Genomic DNA, 20,551 nt, shown 5'->3' on the forward strand with positions numbered 1-20,551 from the left:
ACTTGAAATACATGGTTGCAGATTTTGGATTAGATGGTTTTGTTTAGTTCTCAGCTCTTGGAATAATATAATGACATGCCAATCTTAGGCTAGCTTTTTAATGAATAAATCTAGTCATGTTTTTGGAGAAAAGTTTAAAAATGTGATATGATGCTACAGTGGTTCAAAAGCAGAAGCAAGAGATTTTAAACATAACTTAAGCCAACTTTATGTTGCTTTTTATTTGTGCTCAGAAAAGAATTCAACATTCAATATTGACTGAGTGAAATGCCATCTTCCAAAAACATTTGATTTGTTCCTCATGTTACCGCTCAGCTGTATTCAGCTATCAAATATGTTATGTTTAAAAATAAGGAGATCTGAAGGTTGCCACATCCTGCATCGTAAATGTGAACGGCACGAGGTGATTTGCCCGTAGCCTTGTTGTGAGGCAGGAGAGCGTCGGGAGGAAAGGGCAAGCGAGGAAGGGCAAATCCCGGCGGGGCAGCGGAGCGGGATCGGGGCGCAGCGTGGCGGGAGCTGCGTCGGGCAGCGCTCGGGAAGGCCAAACGGGCCGCGTGGCGGGTTCACCCCCTGCCCGTGCGGCGTCTCGGTGACCAGGCTGCGGCTGGGCCGGGGAGCGGGCCCGTTCCTGTCACTGCATGGGAAACACAGCTTGCTTTCATAAGGAGCCAGAGAACAGCTAAGTCTATTAATAGCTGTCCGACTTGCAGCAGGAGAGAGCCACAGTGTGTCCTTTTAAAGGAATCTAGACTTAATCTTCTCCTTACAATAAATTATTTCCTGCGCATTTGTGTCATTGTTGCCCAGCTCACTATTAAATATCACAGTGCTAAATAACGAAGCACTTCCCATGACCACTACACTGGGATGGGCTCAGTCCTGGTCTGGCCAATTAAGGCCCTGGGGGACATCATTAAATCTTCATTTCCTCTGAGAAGCCCTATTGCAGGTGTCACCAACACTGCTTCAGTTACAGGATTAGCTACCTTCTGGTGCTATTTGTTTGTTTATTTTTTTGTAAAATGTTAGATTATATTGCATTTCAGGTCAAGTGCAAACCCAAACAGACATGTGTCATAGGACAAAAAATTCCCTTTGCAGGTTTGCTAGCGCTGGGCCTCCTCCCTGCGCAGTGGTGCCATTGTGCAAACCTGGCACGGGTCGTGTTCTGCCTTGCTCTTGCTTGTTTGTTCCCGTAAAGAAACCTCTGAATTGAAAATGTCACATGCCTCAAGACACAAATATTGCCCACGCAGATGCCACAGAGATTTATTTACCTTCACGTGGAGTATGTCTGTCTTAGTTTTAACATGAATTCTGAGATTAAAAAGTATGGTTTTATATGTTGCTTTTACATGTTACTGTTCTAATACTGCTTTTAATTTCCTTATTATGGGGAAAAACTGAACAACTTGACATTTGCTCAGTTTCCTTGCTGCATGCATTACTTTGAAGGCCACTAAACTCTAAAAGCCTGGATTGCCCTGTTCTGTGCCCCAGGTGTTCTCTGAGTGCGGAGGTGCATCCATGACGCGGGTCCCATGGGCTGGTGCCCGGCCCGGGGCAGGCGCTGGCGCCCCGGTGGCCGCAGGGCGGCCTCTTCCCTCTCCCTCCTTCTTCAGCTCCTAAACGTTCCAGATCTTCGCCGGCCCCGAGGCTCAGAGGCCCCAGCGGGCGTCCCCTGCGGCCGCAGCTCCCCATGCGCTCGCGGGGCTGATCCTGCAGGGCTGCACAGGCCAGGAGGCACCTACCGCCCGCACCCCCTGGGAAAAACAATTCTGAGTTATTTTAGGGGATTTCCACTCATTGCTGCAGCATTTTGGCAATAAATTAGCTCCCTTTATTCATTTAGTCTCAGTGTTTCCAGAGGGATTTAGCAGGGTGAGTGCAAATATGTGGTATTTATTTCTAGACAGTAAGGAGTTATCTCTGATCTCACTAATGTGTTGGCCTAAGGCCCAAACTCTTCATTTTCAATAATTACGTGTTGGAAAGAGGGATGGTCAGTGGGGCACCAGGTTATTGGATTGTAAAGAAGGTTTCTTCATTACAGGCTGAGCTTTCTCTGTGAATAGCAATCCATTGCGCTCTGTTTTCTTCAGCAGACAAAAGTATCCTTCTTTAATGTCTATTTTAATGTCTATTATTTTTCTGAGGATACTTAATGATCAGTCTTTATTCAGGTATTCTTATGCAGGTTCTTATTTTAACTTGAGGTAAGGTAAATATTACTGAATTATATGCGTCCTTCCAAAACATTTACTGCTTTCATATGTGGGTCTGTTCTTTCTTTCGTTTGTGTTGGTCTAGAAGTTACTGCCTCCAAACCAGCAGCATTAGGCGGGGGGAAAGCTGGGGTGAGCAGCGGGGTGATTGAGACCACTGGCTGCAGCTGACTAGCTGGTGCCACAGCCTCAGTTTTCCCGCGTGTTGCTGGTTTTCCTCGTGAGAGCTTGTGGAGGCTCTGGGCAGCAGCCGGCCCAACCTGGCGTTCCCCTCTCTGCTTGCTGGGCCGTGCCGGCCCGCGCGCTGCCGCGGGGCGCTCGGCTGGGTGCCGGGAGCAGCGCGAGGCTGCGGCTGCGCTCCGGCCTCACCGTCTCCCTGGTAACTCCACACGGAGCCAAGTCACACGTTCTTCTTCCCCCTGCATCAAATCACTGTCAAAGGCACGTTCACAAAATTATATAATGTATTGCTATTATTATTGTTGGATGATTTTTTTTTTTAGTATTTGGGAGTGACTGGAAATTTGCCACCCACCCACCTTCACAGACGAGTGAAAAATATCAGTGGAAAATATCTTAACTGGATATGAACCAAGTGGTGAATTGCAGCCTAAGTGTTGCTGCAAAACAGTGCTTCACAGTGTAGTCTGGGGGAAGGCTTTCATATTGAGCTCGCCACAAATAGTAATGTGTCATGACAAAACACTGATGCAAAGGGAGTTTATTTTCTTGATACAGGATATTTTTTTGTGAAACGCTTGGGAGTGTCAGTCCGTGAAGGTCCGGTACTTTTGTCAGTTATTGACCCATGCTCTCCTTGCTGGCAGGAGGAGACTCCCTTGCAGAGTGTGGAAATGCCTTTGCCACCAGCAAGGCTCAGGCCAAGGTCTGTGCTGGTGCCAGAGCCCTCCCTGGCCCTTCACTTTATATAGTCGCTGTTCACCAACCGGTGTCAGCGACAGCGGGCAGCGCCGCTCGCCCGGGGCAGCTCCACGCGGCGCCGGGTCCCGCGGAGACGGGAGGCTGGAGTGAACAAGGCCTCCCACGGCCTGAAAGCCCTTCCCCGGGGAATGCCTTCCCAAGGGTGCCCGGTTCAGCCGGCACATGCGGTGTGCAAGGGAAAAGCCACTGCCTCTTGAAAGCTGTGGGAAATGGGAGCGTTTCCAGCAGGCTACCTCCAGTCTGAGCAAGCCCTGTGGAAAAACTGCTGCTTCTGGGGAAAAGGAAAGAAAAAGGAAGAAGATTTGTTGGGTTTTGATGTAGGCTGACAAGAATTAAGTAGAGGATTAAGCAAGACTCTGAGAATGCCTTGTAAAAGAGGTGCAAGCTGATAGTAAAATGTCCATTAAGTAAAAGAAGTCCACATCAAAAGCAGGATGCCAGGTAGGTATCACTGGCACTGCTGGCTGAAGCCGAGCCACTGAGCCAGACCACAAATACCAGGTTTTAAGTAGTCACTTTTTAGGTATTTGCACCAGCCTACTTACACTAGCAGGGTACTCTGCTAGAAAGGGTAGAGAAGAAATGTTTTACTGAATACTTAATCATCATGGGAATAGTAAATGTGTCTTCTGCCTCAGATCATAGAAACCAGCTTTGTATCATACCAATTTTTAAAGAATAATGTTACATTAGGCACTTAATTTGAATCAGTGCTTGATCTTGCAATTACTTCTTTCCTGGTATTATGGTTATGCATGAGATATCAAGATGCATCTTGACAGTAGATGATAGGAACTTAATTCTCAAATACTTGTGCAACAGCCAAGCCATTTCTTTGCTTAGGAACCCCCAATTCTGAATAGAAGGGCCACAAGTCCAGCTAGCTCGAGGAGGAGGAGGAGGAGGAAGGTGCTCCCTGATTTTCTTTTTGTGGGCTCTACGCTAGAGCCTGCTTGTTTGATTGTAGCATAATCTGCTTTGTGGAGATAAATCTGGGTTTTGAAGCTCTTCTGACAGTACACAGTACAAACAGGGTCGCAGGCTCTAGGTATGGCATCTTTATGGCCCCAGTTAGGGCAACTTTGTGCCTTAGAAAATTCCCCAATTTTCCCTATTTTTCTCACTCTGTTTTGACTCCCTGAATTCTATAATGAGAGTGAAAGGATCATGGCTGAGAATCTTCCCTGCCCTCAGCCAAAGATTTTTTTTTTTTTAAAGCTAAAAATACTAGCACCCTTGTGTACTTAAAATGACAGTATTACAAGAAAAATAAAGCACTGGCATATTAAACTACTCAGTTGTTTTACTGTTACACAAGGAGAATTATTCAAATAAATACATTTATTATTTTATTAAGCAAATTACTAAATTGGTCTCAGGTCTTTTATGGAGTGGGGTTTTAGTCCCAGACTAAAAAGTTGAGGAAAAAAACATGGTGCAACTCAGATGTTTTTCAGGAAGCATTCCCTGCCGACGTACACCTTGGAGTGACTTGGCATTTTGCGTGTGTTCTCTGCGCACCAGCTGTGTGATTATTAAAGCAGCCTTCTGTGGATTTGTTTTATGTTACAAGCTGTATTTCCTTTGAGAAAGGGAACTGAATATGTGGGGTATCAGTAGTGACTCATGTCGCCTAGTCAGATGGTGATTAGGGCTTTCACAGCATTTGCATCACAGCAAGATGCTTGTGTCAGATTATGCAGCTGAATATTGCAGGCAGCATGAAAGATTAAAATGAGAAATGGACCAAGCATGACAGGGTAGCTGGAAGTGATGTTGTAGATAACCAGCCTTGTCCTCATTGATTTGTCTGCAGTGAGTGACAATGATCTGTTAATTTTGCCTTTGCAGCAGCAGATAGAAATGATCTGGTTGCCCTGCAGAAGCAGCAGCCTACATAAAAGCCAGGGCTGCATACAGAAGTATCTCTAAAAAGCCAATTAACACACACTTTGCAAGAGTCCCGGGGGAGAGGTGATGTTCGCAGTAACCCTTTGCTCACTGCCCTGTTCTGCACAATAGGGTGGCGAGGGAGATTTGGGGGTTTTATGAATGGTAAATGGGGAGGGACATCTTGTCATCAGATCGTGATGTCAGCAAATGAATGAAGTACTTGCTTAGAGTATCACTTCAAGACCAGGGAAACGGACACCATTGCAGTTTGGCTTCCTAAAATAAATTGTCTTTTGCTGACGAAGTCATCTTTCCCACGTGTCAGGAATAATCCATTTAAACTGGGACTTAAATAACCGGAAGAAATGAAGAAACTCCCGGAGTAAAGCACATTTGTTCTCACGCAGCTCCTGGCAGCGCGGGAGCGGAACAGCCCTCGCCGCGAGCCCATGGCTCCGTGAGCTGAGGCGCTCCCGCCCGGCTTCGTCCTCTCCCTCCAGCCCAATGTTCTGCTTTTGCCTGCAGAATTCCTTGCTGAAGCTGCAAGCCCTGGAAAGCGATCTCTGCTCTGCGTTTCTGCCAAGCCAGGAGGAAGCTCCGCAGCTGCCGGCACCCAGGGAGGCAGCCCCTGCAGCAGTGCCGAGCGGCGCGCAAGCCGATGGGGCCGGCTGTGCAGGTGGGCGCTCGTGGCCGCGCGTGCTCTCATTTGCAATTATAACATAGCTCTGCCACTGGCAGCGTGAGCTCAGATTTGCAGCCCTCTGGGAAACGGTGCAGGGCTCGTGCAAGGCACCATTTCCGGATGCAAATGCCATGTAATGTAAAAAGGGTGATAGCGGTTAATAGCACGGGAAGGAATGGCAACTGCATTCATTCCTAAGAGAGAAGCTTGCTTTTCAGACAGACCTTGAGAGTCCTGATTCCTTTAATTTCAGTTTTAGTCTGTTCTTCTGTTTAAGTAAAGTTATTCTCTTTATTTCCTATGTCTGTTATATTTGTATTGTGTGAAATCATCTGCCATATCATGTAATTCTATTTTTGTCATTTTTTTGTCAGAGCAATATCACTTCATTTCTCCTATTATTGATTTTAATTTAATGCATCAGCAGAGAGATAGTGAAGGTGAGTTTTACAGCATGTTGATTTTAATCATTCATGAATCTGTATCATTCTGCATCTGGGCAAACTCTGGTGTGTTCTCTCTCCCCGCCCCTAGTATGTATGGAAACCAGTTCTTGCAAACAGACGGCCCCGAGGCTCAGCATTATTTTTTGTCAGTTCATATCCTGTAGTCACAGGGCTGGGAGAGTCGTGAGGCTCAGTGGAAGAGGAATCACGATTCGTGAAAAATAGGTCAAAAGCAATATGACTAATCCATCTCACAGACAGGTGACACGAATACACAAATGCTTAAATTTTAGACCATATATGGTTGACATGAAGGCAGATAGGTGTGTAATTGCAGTGTTGCAATGCACTTATCTCAGAAGCTGTTTACCTAGAATTTTCACAAGTAGCAAGTTATTTACCTTAAAAGAATCACAAATTATATTATTCTATTTAAGACACTGTAAAGTTCGAGGTTTACATTGCCCAATTAAGGGGAGTGGTACACAGAATATAAAATAGCAAAGCTGAAGGAATGCAAAGAATGCTAAATGTCTTATTGTTTTTGCTTTTGAGTGTTTTAGTTTCAGAAAAGGAGAGATGCTTTAGCAGAGCTGGGCAGATCCCTTGCTGTGGGTCCCTCCACGTGAACCTGAGGCAGAGGCAGAGCTCATGTCTGGGCCTTGCAGGCACAGGCATCTTGCAGCTCATCCCAAACCTGCCCCATCCCTTCTCCTTATGGCACGCTGTGTTTTCCCTCCTCTTCCAGTAGCCTACCAAACTATTCTGTTTTGGTAGCTTCATAATTCATTGTTAGGATGGTTCATATTAGGTTTCATTTGATTTTTTTTTCTCTTTTAATTTGATGTTGTTTGACCTTAACCTGTTACTGTCCCCTTCACCTGGATGCACTGACACAGGTGATCATGCTCTGTCACTCAAACTATAACCTGTGCTTTAGTGAAAGCTTGCCTAGGGCATGGACTGTAATATAGTCTTTTGTCACACTAATGCCTGTTTTGTGCCTTTTTTAAATAACTTGGTATTTTTTCATAAAGAGAGCTATTCCTAAATATCTCTTTCAAATGACTACTGAAATTTTCTGATGTATTCAGTTTAGATACAGTAGTCTTGTGGGACTAGTGGCTATTCTGGCTCAAATTTAGATGAAATCCATTGATTCCCACCAAGTTTAGGACAAAATTTTTGGAGGATGTGACATATATACTACATCTCTAGTTACTAGCCTTTGTGGAATGAATCTGGATATTACCTCATGAAAGAAGTATTTATATTTGTAAAATGAGACCATTAAGAACTGCAAGGAAGATATTAAGATAGGTATTCTTAAGGGGAAAAAAAGTAAAGGACATAAATAATATTTATAGTTTTCAAGTATGAGTTCACATCAAATACATGTCTCAAGCTGTGGGCCAACTGAACTTTTATCTACAAAATATTTTAAAAGTGTTTTCAGTTAAAAATCTTACTACTGGCATTCACAGATGTAGCATGAGATGGGAGGTGAACATATTTTTCTTCATATACAACAGACTAGAAGTGTTGTTGTTTTCTTAAACTGAAGAGTATCACACGCAGGAATACAGACCTGTACCGGTTTGGATATATGTTCAGCATCCCCATCATGAAGCAAACTGCCTGCTGCAGGACCGCACATCCTGGCTTTACAAGAGCCTTTGATGAGCTCTCGTTGGTGCTTAGCTGGAGCAGGTGCAGACTAGGGGTTTGGCTAAGGGAGGGCTCCTGGTTTTGGTGAAAGTTGAAGCTGAAGTGGTATCGGACACACACACACAGGCAGGTGTTGGGCTGCTCCCAGGCTAATGCCTAGTGTCTCGATTAGGATCTGCGCAGGGCCGGAGCTGGGATGGTGGCCCTGAGCGGTGATTAGAAGTGGGGCTCGTTATAACTTCGTCATCATGAAATGTCACATAAAAGACTCTGAGTTAGACACACTGAATGATTTGCTGGCTGCTTCTGGACAATACCTAGTAATGAATGCACCTGTGTTAGGGCTGGGACCCTTCCTGGAGGCCTCATTTCTCCCAGTTGCCTTCCTGTGTCTCCCTGTGAGGATTTCAATCTCATATACAGTTTAGAAGTTTGGGAATTGGTCTAGTATCTCAGAGAAGAGATTTTGACCTACAAAATAGAAATTATTTAGAGGAAAGATGCTAGGTCAGAATTAATAATCCAGTACCTTGTCTGACTGTGAAAACACTAATGTAATTAAAATTGATGGAAGTATCAATGTGAATGAACTATTCAGAGATACAAAAGCCATGTGTTAGATAATGGATGTCTTAGACTAACCTATCTGGCAATCTACAATGGATTTTTGTTGTCTGCAGAGCAAAAACAGGTGGGTAGTATGTGATAAGACAACATTTCAGACCATCATAATTATTATTTTTGAAGTCGATAGTTGCTTTCGATGAAGCATCCTATTTACAGATGTTTGTTCTCACTGTTTCAAGCTACCAACAAGAACTGCTAGCTTCAATGTGAATTGTGCAGAAGTTAAATAAAATACAGCAAAAAGTTCCATTACAATCTTCAGGGAGATACCCACTTATCATGGAATACCATATCCCATATAGAAAGGTGAAAAGGAAAAGTGACTGCAAAAGAGCTTTTCTAGATCTGCCTCCCCTTTTGAGACTAAACCATGTATAGTAGTTTTGCTGGGCAGTTTTAGACTTCTCTCCAGTAAAAACAAATCTGTGAAAGATATTAGACTGGATGATATACAACAAACATAATATTGACAGGAAATGACCTTTATACTGCCTGGAAATACAGAATAATTGATATGAATTCGTAGTCTGCATAGTCTGCATGGACACGTGGTTTTAGAGGGGAAAAAAATTAACGTAGCTGATGGAAAAGTTAAGATACTATGAAAACAGATGTGTAGGAATCTGAGAGAGCATTCTTCCCTTAAACATACATTTTCTGTTTGTTGAGAAAAGCTTTCTATGATAGTGTGGGATTTCTTCCTAAAACCGCAATCTGCTTTAAAGCACAACTGTCTGATGATGAAAATAAGTCATCCTGACTGGTTTCACTCCCAGAGGGTGGCTGAAGATTCTTCCTGTTAGAGGACCCAGGCACGGCGAGGGCAGGATGAACCCTTCGTATGCTCAGGGGACAGGCTTAGTGGTGTGCCGTTATTTTCCGTGTTACTCATGAATGGAATTAGAGTGATGGGATTCACCACCTCTTAAGTTTTTAGAACAGAAAAAATCATCCTGACTTCTAGCTTGACCATCTCTTTAAAACAAATTCTGTTTTTTAATGGACTGTAGGAGTTGTGACTAGGTTTCCATTTATTTTTAGAGACAATACTGACATAGTACCATAATCAGCAGACTTTGAGACAGCACACTACCTTGAATAAAGACTTTGAATGTCATATATTTTTAAACCTGTGTTCTTTATACCTTTCAATGTGTTGCTTCAAAACTTGAACGCATTCTGCAGGATACTGCAAACAACACTGGAGATTCTCAGCCTCAGGACATACTACACCTTTGTTCTACCTTTTTCCTGATCAAAGGATCAAATGCTAAGTCAGGGAATGAAACTTGTTTTCTATATTCATCTTCTGTTTTGGGAATGTGGCTTTCAAAACCAAATAAATCTATGCAAACCTAACTATGCTTCTGTTCTAGGAAACCCTCCATATTTAAATAATACTTCATAGTTTACAAAAACACCCAACCACCCACTTACTTTCTACCATGGAATTGAAGATACTCAATGTTAAGCCATTAACTTTTCTCTTTTCTGACCCTCAGTATTATGTTCAACCTGCATGTAATACCTTGCTAAACAGCTTGCTATACTTGCTTTGAGTACTTTTGTATGCAGAGATTTGTTTTTATCTCTGTAGTTGAGTGTCCTGTGACTGACCTTCCATCCATGTAGGTTTGTCTGTTTATTGTAGAGCCTGTACCAGCCCCCAGAGACTGGCAGAACGACCCGGACAGCAGCCCTCAAGAGCATCGCTCCATAGCGACCAGTCGACTACTGTATCATATCACTGATGGAGACAATCCCCTTCTGTCACCACGCTGCTCTATTTTTAGCCAAAGCCAGAGGTTTAATCTAGACACAGAGTCTGCCCCTTCTCCACCAAGTGCTCAGCCTTTCATGATGTAAGAAAATATATTTTAATTCTTACATACTTCTAAATTATTTGTGTACAATCTAGGACCTTTGACTCTTTATGTTTTACAGGTACTATTATGTTATAAATAAGAAACTTTCATATTATAACATATTTTGACACGATTAATTTGCCATTACACCTAGCATTTTTCAAAAACCACACAGTTTGAGGTTTAATTATAGTTATTAATGACAGTTTTAATGGTTAGTAGTTACACTGATGAGTGAATATAAGATAGAGAGGGGTGTTAGAGGTCTGATATTAAAATGTTCAGTTGTAATGAAATTATCGCTTGAGTTATTCATAGATATAAAAGCACCACAAAACATAGGAACAGTTCATATATGTGATCACCTAAAAACCAAAGTGTGGGCTTCAGTCAGGAACCACACTTTCTTAAAAGCTTATATGCATATCTCAATCCATGGAATGCAAATAATAATCAGACCTATTGATTTGTAACTAAACGGTCTTCAAAACGGTAATGTTTATTACCAATGATAAAAAATTATCTGGTGCATACTCTACAAAAACATTATTAGGGTCCAGGAAATGGGAGATTAGTGAAGTTGGATACTACTGTTAAATGCAAATACCAGATTAGCCTGTGACCCATGCAATTAAACTACTGAAAGCTTTTCAGAGCTTCTATAATTAATTAAAAAACTAAGAAAGGAAGGAAGGAAAACAAAGAAATAAACCAGGCAACCAACCCATAACAGGTAGAACCTAAAGGCACCTTCCAGGGAAAGCAGTTACTTTATGGTTACTTTAAAAAAAAATCAGCGCTCTCAAACCTTTTAAGAACACAGCTGCAAATTCTGAAGTGCGGAGAAAATGCAAGTGTGCCTGAAAAACAGACACGGATTTGTACAGCCAGTCCTTCGGTAAAGATGTTACGCTTTTGGCTTTTGCAGGCCAAGAAGTACTTCTAGATGTAACTGTGAAGATTGCAAAGAACCACAGACAGTAGCACAACTTACCAAGCATCTTCAGAGCCTCAAGAGAAAAATTAGGAAGTATGAAGAAAAGTTTGAACAAGAAAGAAAATATCTGGTAAGATAATATACATTGAAAATATAAGGGGAAATACTACAGCATCATGGCAAGAACCTGAATGTATTTAAACTTCTGCAAAATCATAGGAAAGGGAATAAAATGATATAGGAAAACTATCAATGACAGAATATGTTTTATCAGCTTTTAGTGTGTTTAATAGTTCTGAGGCTCTAATTTGCATCTTCTTGGGATCATAATCATCTCCATCTTCTAGATGTGTCAGATGTTTTTATCAGTTAAACGCAGCTAACGAGTTTGTGAACCAAAATGATTCAAACTATGAAAAGCTGCTTGTTTACTTTGCAGACAAAGTCATTTGCTTGGAATGTTTGTTCTGCTGTGCAAGTTCTTTTGTTCAGATGGAGTCCCATAAAGCTCCAGGCCATAGGGCTCCACTGAAGCTGGGCTTTCAAAACAGAAATGAGGGTTTTGAGGTGTTACTGGGGCAAGGTCCTCATATCTGAGACCAACTGTGTGCTCTGTGCACCTGGTGCAAGATATAGGTGCTCATAATCAAGGTGGTCTATGTAGAGTGAATTGTGCAGTATAAAAGTATCAAAATGTTGACAATGCTAAGGATGTGTGTAATATGCAACAGGGAATTTGTGATATGAATACACTAAAATGAAAATGGAGCAAATTGCATATTACCTTGTAATCTCATCAGTGATTGCAAACCTGACCACGCTTCTGTGACTTGTACTGCCCTATGGTCATGATACACTCTTAGGAACAAAATTTCATACTTAATCATCATCCTGTGACCAGAAAACAAATTGTTTCAGAGGTTCAATTTTGCAAAATAGTCTTGTCATTTCTAATATTTGAGTTCTTCTATTTGAATTAAAATTCTCATGAATGAGACAAAGGATCTGGGGTGGAAACACTAAATGCTCTTTGGTAGCACCACGTAGCAATTGCGTAGCTGCTCTTTAAATAGGTGTCTACTGGTCTCATCTATTTTTGTAATTACCAGGGCAAGAAGAGTGTCTCTTCATTCACTGTGACTGTGCTGCCTTTGCTCTGTTACGTATTTAAAATACATATGCTGCTTTAATGAGGGGACTGTCTTACGGCTTCTTGCTCCCCCTTGAAGGAATTAAAAGCCCGATCCTGTAGAGTTAAGTGTGTAGTAAAGTCTGCCTACCCTTGAATGAACTTAAGTCTCTCAGTCTGGTGTGTACAAGAAAATAGTGTGATCATCAATTCCTTTTTCTTCACGTTCAGCCTTCACATGGTGACAAGACCTCCAATCCCGAAGTCTTGAAATGGATGAATGATCTGGCTAAAGGTCGCAAGCAGCTCAAAGGTACCTAGTAGCATGTGTGTCATTTTATTGCTCCGTGGGAACATCCATAATGTAGGTATAGATACTTGAAATCAGTATAAATGTACTTGGAATATTTTAGAGTTTGTTTTCCATTCTTGGTTCTCTGCTTTGTTTTTACAAGTGCACAGTGTTATCTTTTTAATGACAGCAGAGACATGAAATGCTATGACTTGATTCCCAGCAGTGGGGACTGAAATAAGGCAGTGCAACTCTTGTAATAAGGACAAGGGAAAACACACATCTTCTTCCCCTTATAAATATTAACACTCACACAGAGTAACTTTCAGTGTTATTCTTCGAAGTGTCTGTATGCTGCTCCACGGTCAGTAGAATAGCTATAAGATACTTAACTACAAATTAAAGGCTTCCTTGCGATATAGTGCAAATGTAGTAACAAAAGGGTTTTTAGCACCTTTTTAGAGTTATGGAACTCTAAAGACTTTTAAAAATTTATCATAAAAATGGATTTTCCTTCATATTCGATTTGGTCTTGAGGGTCAAATTTTGCCCTTGCCTTGCTTGCACACAGTTCCATTAACATCTGTGGGCATATCACATGTTTGCCCCGGGGGAGCATGTAGCCGGGGCAGATTGATTTTTTTAGGGCTATTTATATAAATTATCTGTTTTTTTTTTTTTCTTGTAAGTAGATCCTTTCTACTAGTTAAATCACAGTATTATGCTTTATCTCTCTTTAGATATAGTTAAGAATGTAGAGATAGGGGATGTGATTAGGGTGAATAAAGGAATTAGAAACTCATCTTTCAGTGAATTTCTTTTAGAAAACCCTCCTTTAAATACTAGGCTGCATCATTACTATTTTTTTTTCCCATGAACCTTGTGTTATAAATCCAGGAAGGGCAAATGAGAGGACATGGCCCAGCTACATATGTAATGTAATGTTCTGAAAATTGTAACTCCACCTTCAGCATAACTCTGGTAATCCAGTTGATTTAGTTTTCATAAATCAAATTCACCTTCATACCCAGAGCCCAGGTGAGCTGCTGACTGGGAAGCTGGGACACACGGGGGCACATGGGGACTCCTGTGTCTTATGCAGGGTTGTGCAGGTGCTGCTCTGCCAGGGGAATTGTTTAAAGCGAGAGGCTGGTTCTCCATGTCAGAGCCAGCTCCATGCAGAGGGAGCCTGGCCGAGGTGGCAAAGTGGCCCGTGGGAAGGGGGTTATGGTGCAGCTTGTGCTAGGGAAGAGCAGAGCTGGGCCCAGGGGTGGCAGCCAGCAGGGCCTGTCACTGCTGGTGCTGGATGCTCACCTTCCTAAGCAGCTGTGGTGTGGTGGTAATTCCATGCAAGAAGTGGTAATTCCATGCAAGAAGTGTGCATGCTTTTTTCTAGACTGCCAGAGGAACCTTTTTTTTTTTTTCAGATATTTCTCACGTTTTCTTGCCATCAATTTATCTTTCAGAGTTGAAACTCAGAATGTCAGAAGAGCAAAACTGCACATCTACAGCACCTCAAAGAAACAACCGTTGTGAAAGCACTGGGCTCTCTAAAGAGACTGGGACACAGGAGGCAGCGAGCACGGAGCCGGCTCCCTCAGTAGAAGAAACCATGGACAGTGTGCTGAGACGATTACAGGAGAGAAGACAGCACTTCAACCTTCCCGAGACCCTGAAGGTATGGCCAGCTGGCGAGGGTGCCTCTCGTGTTCCGTTCTTTAGGCTCCAAGGCAGCAAGTGCTCGGAGCGCAGCCGTCCCAGCGCGTGTGTGGGGCTGTGCACGCCGTGCACCTCCTGGCACCGCGCTGCCGGGCGCTCGCTCTCACACACTCCCGTGAAGGTTTCTGAAGTGCTGTTTTTGTGAGGAGCTGCACAGAAAAAAAGGAGATGTTTTCAAACAGTGCTGAGCGCGTTTTGCTCAGAGATGCGTATTTGCAAGGAGCTGCTGAAGCCTCCTAATTGAGACAAAGTGCATGCAAAGTACGTACTCCAGCCTAGCAAAGATGGTGACAGAGCAAAACTGTCCTATTTTGAGTCAGTGTGGCTAAAAATTGCAAAGCTATTTTGACAACAGAGGCCTTCTCTTGCTAGATGAAACTGAAGTCCTCTGATAAGGTAACATGGAGGGCACAACCACCTGGCTGTTCTGTCCTTCTGATCCTGCGCATTTATTGCACTGATGCTGCTCCTGCTCCACATTTGCAATTACTTTTCTACATAAAGGGGGGGGTTTCATGTCCCATGAAACGTGCTTGTTTGTCTGGGCAATTTATTTTGATTTCCAGACTAACATATATTGCTGACACATTTTGGGATCTGTCTAAAGCTGTTGTTCTGTACTATGTACCTAATCTGCTTGGTAAAACTGAATCTGCAGTGGAACAGAGGCTTGGAAAGGAAGAGTAGGAAGGCAAATTGGTCTATTTCAAGATGATATATTTTAGTAGGCCCTTAAGGTGTTTAACATTAAAATGATTGATTTTTAATTGCGAGTCTGGACTTCTGGAGGAGAGTGAAGGTTACAACCCCAACAGGGAATGAATCAAGGAGTCTGCTGGTTAGAACAAAGATCCAAGGCTTTTCATTTCAGCTATACATATCCTTGGTGCGGATGGTAATTCTGAACTGGACCATTTCATTTTGTATATAACTTTTAAATCCTATGCCTGAATTTGAGCTAGATTGATAATCAACTAAATGGTAACTAAATCTTTCTTCAAGCTGTAGTTATTTTGGAAGCAGATATGAGGGGCCTGAACCTGAGCTGTGCAAAGCCCTAAGACCCCATGGTTGCACAAATGAGGGATTAATTGTCATTAAGAAAGGTGCAGAGCGCAGGCTCCGAGTGACTTGTGAAACTGGGTTTGGAAAACAGTAGAATGGTTGTTAGGAACCAGCAATATGGGTCATACATCACAGAACTCTCATTTTTACATTTTTAGTAGGCATTTAAGGGCCATTTTGTTCATCAGATATTCAACAGTCACACTAAAAAAAAAAAAAAAGTGGATTGGGGAGGATAAATGGAAGGGGTCTAAAATCCTTAATGTATCAGAATCTGTGTCTGAAGAGGACCAACACCCCAAGTATGAAATAGCAGAGTATGGTTTTCAGAACAAAATGCCCCTCCCTCCCAAAAGCTTACGAGTGCAGTTATTCAATGAGAAAAATCCAGAGAAAATTGGAATTGGCTTGTGAATGATTCAGCAACCCCGCAATGGACACCCACTTATTGCTCTCAGTGTCATTAGCACCTTGTAGGTCTATGGGAGCTGGTGACTCATTTGAGTCACCTCAGATAGTGCTGTTTAGCTGCAAGGATGCAGCACAAAACCTTGGGAATGTGAATGGAGAAGATGGGGAACTAAAAGACAAATAAACACAGCATGGCTTCTATCTCTTTTTAAAAAGCCCTCCTGCTATTTAAACTACTCTGAATGTTTAGTGGCTGGGGATGTTATGGGTGCCTTGGTCACATGAGGGGGAGCAGAGGTCCCCAACACGTGTGCAGGGTGAGGCCCTTTCCAAGGCCCTGGTTTCCGACACGTAAAGCCAGCAGCTAACGGGCAGGTCTAACCATTGAGTGAATTGCCCTGTGATGAAGACAACAGTGTGTGATACTGTGTGTGTCCTTGTCCCAAGTTATGAATACCAAACTACTACTTTAGATTTATGTGCATTCCCTTTTTTTGTTATACACAGCAAACATTTGTCGTATGTTTAGCTTGAAGTTTTGCAGCTTGTCTCCCGAGGCTTTTTGTGGTTGCTTTCAGTTATCTGTCCTCCAGTTATTGACCCATTTTAGTCCATCCTTTCCTTGGCTACGAAGCAGTGTTTTTATTTAATTAGCATTGAATTTTGTGTTGTTATGTGCAGCCTACAGTCCTAAGATGTCCTAGTCACTTCTGTGGCTTGTGTTTCCAGCTGCCACCTCTGATTTGGAAATTGTCAGCAGCGTTGAGCCCAGCTGAATACAAGCCTGCCTTGAGATTGCTAATGAAAAGAGCTAATAAAACAGGCCCAAGTGTTTAGCCCTCTTGAGATTGTTTCTCATGTTTAAAATCAATATTAATGATCACTCTCTGTTTACTGCTAGCCACTCAGTTGCTTCAGACTTAATAGTTTTGAAATAATTATTCTTGTTTTAATAGCAGAGCTAGCAGCAGATAGAGCAGCTAACTGTTTTGTAGCATGCCTAAATTCTAGATAGCAGCTCCTCTCTTAACGTAAATGACATGGAGCATGGATTTTTGGAGCAATTAACTCATGCAAACATTTAGGACAATGTTATTAGCGTTTTTGTGATGCTTTTGTGCGTAGGCAGCCAACAAAAAGGGTTCTGCTCCTGGCGAAGTTAATAGCAGGGCTCCCCTTTGATTGTAGAGAGAGGTGATTGATACGATGGCCGTCGCTGGCCAAGAGAAATCTCTTTCTTTTTGGATGAACAATGAAAAAGCTGTGCTCTGCTGTGTCTGAATTTCTGCAAGTTTTTGAGTATTGTGTCCAGAAAGATTGTTCTTTTCATTTGCAACAACAAAATCATATTTAATGATTACACAATGGGGAATGCGATGATCTACCAGTTGATCTGTCAAATATGTTAATAACATACAACTGCTATGAATAGATTTCTCATTGAGAGGGAATGAGAAAAGCATTTTAGTGTCAATGCCAAGCCCCATTGACCTCCACGTGGGCAGAAACAGAATTTCAGTATTAATATTTATTTGTGGAGAACAGATTATTAAACAGACACCTCTCTGTACTCCTGTCATGAAATCCTGACTCACAATCTTACAAATAACTTTTTTAAATAAGATATGGGAAAAAAGCAAATGACTTTGGAAAAAATCAATCTTCAGAAATATCTACTATATTTTGAGAGTATTCATGGACGACCTATAAGTATATCATGGAAAGATAGATAAATTTAAATTACATAATTTCTCTAAAATTAGATTTGACATCATATATTAAATATATTTAGATGGATTTTGTATGATTAACATGTTGGCTAGTTCAAAATAGTCTTCACATATTAATGTTATTGCTTGATACTCATGAATTTGGATTATATTTTAAAAAATAAAGTACAAAGACAAGTTTCTATTGGACCCTTATCACTCTCTATGCAGAGTGCAGAGCTGCAAGGTTTGATGATAAAGGTCTAAGGACTATATATCTACAGTAGCCTGGTTTCATACCTATTGAAGCTTTTGGTTTCTTATAACTTCATTCTACAACATCCAAAAGGTTAAAATATTCAACAGCTCTGCACTCTGCATAGAGGTTTACAGGGCACAACCCGAGATTTGAAATACAAAATGAAATGACTTATCTAAGTTTTCCTTTATTTCGTATCAGCACTTAAGGACTGTTAATTAAACTCCTTTCAAGGACCCAAGACTAAGGGGAGTTCATTAGTAGTAAGCATGTATGTACAAAATGAAAAATTGCCACCAATGATGATACCATGATTTGAAAACTGAGGACTCTGACTTCTCTGCATGTCTGTATCCTTATGACTCTCTGTTTCTGCCCTGTAATTCCTGAGGCAGAGGAAGAGGGGAGCAGCATGAGTGTGTGGGTACAAGAATTTCCTGGTTCTTAAAGATCATCACAATCTGAATCTGATCTCTCTGCATCTTGGATAAAATGATTTTTGTCTATCCTCTGTGGACCTGGAGTGATAGATGAGGGGCAGGGAGAATATATTGGAAGGGTATTTCTTAGAAAATACCAGAACAAAAGAGAAAAGGAGCACTATATAAAAGAGACCCGCTGATTCAAAGAAGGAAAGGAGACAGGGCATGCTTTTGTGGCGTGGGGCTCACAGGGGCTGTTTTTCACTGCAGCAGAGGCAGCTGTAATGCCCTGCCTTCCCATTTAACAAGTGTCGTTGCACATGATCATTCCAGCTCCTCCTCTGTTCCTGGGCAGCGCCGGGGCTCTCCACAGCGGCCCTGCGTTCAGTCACCTGAGCGTGTGCAGGGCGCTCGTGCAGCGGAGCCACTGCGTTCCCAAAGGCAGGGACTGTCCCTGCTGGGGACAGGGGCAGAAACAAGCCAAGAAACACAGACTGGTAGTGGATTAGTTTACAAATGATCCTGTAGTGACATTTAATCATTAAGAAACAGGTTATTCTTTTGTTTTTCCTGTAGAATTTGATATGTTTTTCCTCAATACAGCAAGTTGGTCTACTGCACAACTAGTTTTCATAAGGTTCACAGTACTTATATATGCACATATGTATATATACACACACACTATATTCATTTATGTGTACTTACATGCCTATATATTTTATATACTTATATAATTTTTTTATATGTTCATAACCTTGTATCCTTTTATTTACTATTTGTAAAAGTGTTTGAAAATGCAGGTTCTTACTACTTGATCTAAACTAGTATTCTTAAAACTCAATCCTCCAGTGCTCAAGTGCATAAGGGAGCGGCCAAGGGCTGGGGCTGGCCCTGGTGGCAGGCGCCATGGGGCCCGCGGGCAGCTCCGGCGCGGAGCCCTCGGCAGTGCTGCCTATTGCCCCTTCACTGTCTCTTCTGCTGCGCCGTGCGGATACCACTGCAGTGCCCAGGGGAAGTGCCCGCTGGACCTAAAACACTCTTAGCATCTTCAGAATGAGAAGTGAATAGTTCGCTATTGTAGATAGGTTACCCACTGCCTGGAGGAAATGACTCAAGAAGCGGAGACTCCACTTTGTGTATTTTCCATTAGAAAACAGCTCTGCATTTTCCAGTTCAGAAATACATGATTGTTTCTGTGGATCATGCTACGGTTGCCTTGAAATTCTTACAGAGACAAAGCACACAAGGCCACAATCTTCTCAGCTTTATAGCAGCAAATGAGAAAAGATCTTGTTTTTTTTTTCTGATCAAGAGGAGCGTACTTCATTATGTTATCTTTTTTAGGTAACTAAACAAGAAAAGAATCTTATGAAGCCTCTGTATGACAGATACAGAATCATCAAGAAACTTCTTGCAACACCATCTTTGATCACAACAATTGTACGTTGGGAGGAATGCCTATCTATTGTCCTATATGCTGTCTGGTTTGTATTTGGTGGCAATAAAGAATCTGTTCATGGGTTTAGAAGAGGGCAAAGAGGTTTCAAACTGAGCAAATGCTCTGTATGAACTCCCAAGCAGGCTGGAGGTGACAATGTAATGCAGAAGTTTTTGTGGCAATCTGTTCAAGTGGTTGGGCAAGGGATCAAAGGCTGACATGGGTTTTTCTATTATGACTAACATATCCAACACCAAATGAAATCTCTCCCTTCTCATAAAATGCTCTGCTGTCTCTGTATCTAGCTTCTATATGTTTGTTGAAAATGCTTCTATTAATCATGTAGGACAGAGATCATTTGCAGTATGTTTGATTAATATATCATGTAATAGCACCAGTCTCAATGAATGTGTGTAGAGGTAGTGGAATCTGTCAGGTTTTAAGTTAATTATTGTGTTTCTGTCAAAAAATATTAATCACAGAGGCTAGTACAGAGCAATTGAGGCTAAGTAGATTTTAAAAGGTTTGCTCTTTCGTCTTGTTGGATTTCAGTGGAGCTTTAGATATCTTTTGAAATTCCTATCTAAATCTTTGTACACACGAACACATGAACACACAAACGTGCACACTTCATTTCAAAATCTAACTGCACTTCCATTGTTCTAATTAATAGGAACTTTGGCCCATGGTATGTTCTGTGTAAGTCGTTGTTCAAAAGCCCAACCTTTCTCTCGAGGATGTATAGATTTGGCTATACATCCAATAGGCAAGATTCTAATTAACTACTAGCGTTGTAAGGTAAACAACTAATTTGGTAAT

General features: G+C 41.9%; 1 protein-coding gene across 1 annotated transcript in view; it reads left to right on the plus strand.

The window, feature by feature from the left end:
* FAM13C (family with sequence similarity 13 member C) overlaps positions 1-20,551 on the plus strand; it is a 100,994-nt gene that overhangs the window by 77,681 nt on the left and 2,762 nt on the right. Inside the window, 9 exon segments of the mRNA XM_088526351.1 lie at positions 5,589-5,739; positions 6,120-6,185; positions 10,138-10,348; positions 11,280-11,418; positions 12,649-12,730; positions 14,176-14,387; position 16,221; positions 17,528-17,609; positions 19,638-19,734. Of these exon segments, the coding sequence (XP_088382477.1) occupies positions 5,589-5,739; positions 6,120-6,185; positions 10,138-10,348; positions 11,280-11,418; positions 12,649-12,730; positions 14,176-14,387; position 16,221; positions 17,528-17,609; positions 19,638-19,734 (1,041 nt within the window).

The sequence above is a fragment of the Tinamus guttatus genome, unplaced genomic scaffold, assembly GCF_059628265.1.
Source record: "Tinamus guttatus ecotype Peru unplaced genomic scaffold, ASM5962826v1 Tinamus_guttatus_pri_ptg000246l, whole genome shotgun sequence".
Classification (NCBI taxonomy): domain Eukaryota; kingdom Metazoa; phylum Chordata; class Aves; order Tinamiformes; family Tinamidae; genus Tinamus; species Tinamus guttatus.